We start from the raw sequence: 4,131 nt of genomic DNA on the forward strand, positions 1-4,131 counted from the left end.
CTTTCGGCTTCAACTTGGTTGGAACTGTTGAGCGGGCGAAGCAACGTTAGGGCCTCTCCCTATATAGTTACTCCAAGCACCAAAACAACAACAACAACAACAAACAAACAAACAAACAAACAAACAAACAAACAAACAAACAAACAAACCAACATATACACAAACAAACAAAAGCAAAATAAAAAGAGCAGCAGGGAGTATTTGAGAGAGTCAAAGCCCGCCTCTTAAATGATCTAAATTGTGTCGCCATGGGCGTGAAAGGCGCCTACAATGTTAATTTGAAAAAACCCAACCAAACTCTACGCCAAACACAGAGAGTAAAAGCATTAGTAGTACTACCACAATCAAGAAAACCACCACCACCCACAACCTATCACAACCACAGCCCTCATCAGCGCTCATACCACCACGACAATAGCAACAACACAATTATTAAAATTACTTCCACAATAACAACGATTTTGTCAGTAGTATTAGTATCAAGAAGAAGAAGAAGAAGAAGAAGAAGAAGAAGAAGAAGAAGAAGAAGAAGAAGCTTTTGATACAATTGACCTTCACATTTTATTGAAGCGATTGGAAGTGTCTTTTGGATTATCCGGGACTGCCCTTAGCTGGTTTTCTTCTTACCTGTCAAATCGTTACCAATCTGTTTTTATTAAAGGGCTTGAGTCACCAGATCATGCTCTTAAGTATGGGGTCCCCCAGGGCTCAGTCCACGGTCCAGTTTTGTTCACCATTTATACTCAACCACTTGTCAAGGAAATAGTTAAATATGACTTAAAGTACCATTTCTATGCTGATGATACCCAAATTTATGGTTCAACATTGTTTACCAACTTAGATGTACTTGTCCATCGTGCTGAAAATTGTATTGCCTTAGTGAAAAACTGGATGAACAAAAATAAATTGATTGATGTTAAATGATAATAAAACAGAAGTCATTCTGGCAGGCAGTGCAAAGTCTGTTAAAGAGGTTGACCATGGTCACATTAAAAAGAAAGCGAGACTCTGCTAAACCTCTTTTACGAACTTTGCATTGGCTTCCTGTTGAGAAAAGGATTGTGTACAAGTTGGCCACCATATGTCACAAATGTTTGAATGATAATGCACCATCATATTTATCAAATCTGTTAAGACTGTACATTCCAACTCGCAGTTTAAGATCATCAGCTGACAAAAAGAAATTTATTTTACCATCTATGAAACTTAAAACAATGGGTGAAAGGGCATTTGAATACCAAGGCCCCAAGATCTGGAATGCTTTACCAAGTACGTTGAGAGAAATCAAATCTTTTGATTCATTCAAATGTCAGCTGAAGTCGTTTCTGTTTTTACATTAATAAGATGAATATTTGGAATAATTTTCTTTAGTCAGAACACAACGTTTCATGTTACTGTTGTATGTTGTACTGTATTGTAAAGCGCTCAGAGCCTGTGTACTTTATTCGGGGTTGAGCGCTATATAAATGTCATTTATTATTTATTATTATTATTAAGAAGAAATAAGCAATAACATGACCAGTCACAAGCAAACGGTTTTCTGCGAAATGTACTAACCTCCAAAGACAGGGACAAGATTCAACGAAACGTGCCGACAAGATTTTTTGGTAAATCTTTCCGCATTGTTCATCTCCTTTTTCAGAGTGAAGAGGCCGTAAACGTAACCCAAACCCCCAACGATCACAAATAGACGTGTGATATGGATGTAACCTGTGAAATGAGGAAAGACAAATTAACAGAGAATTACGTGTTAGCAAACATAGCCTCCGACATAAACACACACACACACACACACACACACACACACACACACACACACACACACATACACACACACACACACACACACTTACACTTACACACTTACACACATACATACATGCACATACATACATACATACATACATACATACACGCACACACATGCACACGCAAACACACACGCACACGCACACCCACACACACACACACTCTCTCTCTCTCTCTCTCTCTCTCTCTCTCGATCTCTCTCTCTCTCTCCCCCCCCCTCTCTCTCTCTCTCTATCTCTCACTCAGTCACTCCCTCACTCATTCACTTGATCACTCACTTAGAAGAAAAGCAAACTGAAAAAAGTAGGTGCCGGTTCCACAAAGTACAAAGTTAAATACCAAAGAGTTTAAAGTACTTTTTCTTTGAATGGAATCCTGAAAGAGCTACGCAAACAATGAAATTCACAGTTAAGCTAAGATAACTAAAATAGGACAATCCTTTTTTAAAAAAGTCATCAAGATTCATTCATTCTTTCATCTAAAATAAAAAGAAAAAAACATCCCACATCAGGCCGGACGTAAAGCAAGCAAAAAAGCCGAACTTTAAACAGTCACAAAATGATACACTGACAATTCACATACTCATAATTTACTGTGTCTCATGCAGTTCGTGCCAATTTTGGAGTATACAAAGAAACAGGAATAAAGGAATCCTTAAGTTTATAATTCCGATTCTGTAAAGCCACCGTTTTTGCTTGTGATACCACAATAGGCTAAGTTGAGAGCTCTGTTGCTTGACAACTTATTTTCATATAAAATCATAATTTCTCAGATGTTTTTTTTTTTTTTTTTTTTTCAATGCAAGGTGTAAGCTTAATATTTTTTTTCTCCATGGCGGTACAAGAAATATATTCAGTTGTGAGAGTATCACATAGATCTAGTCACCAACGGAAGAAGGAGAAAACAAGAGATCTTGTAAGCTTTTCACTGAGGACAGGTCATAAAGTACAGACAGACAAGACCACGACACTACGGATCAACACCACCGTCCATGATCAGATTACGATCGAGGAAACACCACGACTAGAGGAAGCTGATTCCTTCTCTTACTAAAGTAGCATCATAGACCAAGTTGGAGGTACGGATGAAGATGTAAAGATAAAAATGGGTAAGGCACACAACTAATAAACATATTATCAAAGATCGTACATAGCAAGATAGTTCACTCCTCTCTTTGAGCTAATTAAGAAAGTGTCCTCAAAATCCGGTGGCGCCCTCTTGAAAAAGTGCGGACTTTGCGAACAGAGTTACTTTACTTGGTGTGAAAACAATAAAAGTGAAAGCAACAAACTGTGAGATTCCTATTCTTCTTCTGGAAAAACAAAAGAGAGCTTCGAAACAAAGACTGCAGCACCATCTGAAGCAATGCACGGACGTCCGCGGACACTTCTTTGGCCGAGTGAACTATCTTGTTATGAATGATCTTTCCTACCGGAAGATCAGGGGTGATGCTGAAAGACAGCAGTAAGAAGAAGCCAAGGAGGAGCAGTAGAAAGACTGCAGAAAGTCAGGAGCCAGAGGAGGGGGCAAAGGAGGTGACGGGGTGGGTGCAGAAAGTGGAAACGAAAGCAGACGACAGAATATTGCTAGAGAGCCAGCTCAAGTACGACAACTCCTTTCACTCCTATGTGATCTAAACTCCCAAGCCAACACAACTCTACAGTGGATACCTGGTCACTGTGGCATTTATGGAAATGAAAAAGCAGACGACTTTGCCAAAGAAGGAGCCGAAATGACCGAGATTGAAGATGTCATCAATCTCTCAGAGTCAAAAACACTAATAAAATCTGCCTTAAGAAACAGATGGAAAAGGTCCCACCCTAAACACAACAGACATACCCACTACTACATACTAAATAGAGCAGACCAGGTCACAATCTTTAGACTCCGTTGTGGCCACAACAGACTCAAACACCAAAATTAAAAGTGGGAGAGTCAGCGATCTGTGAATGTGGATACTACCAAGAGGATGCCAACCATATCCATCAGCACTGCCCGCGCTACGCCACCCTTCGCGCACAGACGTGGCAGAATGTGGCTCCCCTTGAGAGAAAGCTCTATGGCATTCTCTCAGAGTTGAAGCGAACTGCACAGTTTGTGTGCGACATCGGACTGACTGTCTAGCCGCTGTAATCGAGAACGAGGAAGAAGAAGAAGCTAGAGAGCATGAAAAGAGGTGAAAGGAGACAATTTTAGAGAAGGCAATTTTTTCGTCGCTACCTGGATTCGAACCCGGGACCTTTGAATGAGAGGCGAACGCCTTAACCTCTAGGCCACGAGAACCTCCTCTTATCTCTAAAGAGATGTGGTACATTTGGATTG

The 4,131-nt window shown here is 40.1% G+C and overlaps 1 protein-coding gene across 1 annotated transcript in view; it reads right to left on the minus strand.

Annotated features, from left to right (window-relative positions):
• The window catches only part of LOC101856518, an 18,517-nt gene that overhangs the window by 5,432 nt on the left and 8,954 nt on the right, over positions 1 to 4,131 (minus strand). The window contains exon 3 of the mRNA XM_005101147.2: positions 1,558 to 1,710. Coding sequence (XP_005101204.1) covers positions 1,558 to 1,710 — 153 coding nt within the window. The remainder of the gene's footprint in view (positions 1 to 1,557; positions 1,711 to 4,131) is intronic.

The sequence above is a fragment of the Aplysia californica genome, unplaced genomic scaffold, assembly GCF_000002075.1.
Source record: "Aplysia californica isolate F4 #8 unplaced genomic scaffold, AplCal3.0 scaffold00271, whole genome shotgun sequence".
Lineage (NCBI taxonomy): Eukaryota > Metazoa > Mollusca > Gastropoda > Aplysiida > Aplysiidae > Aplysia > Aplysia californica.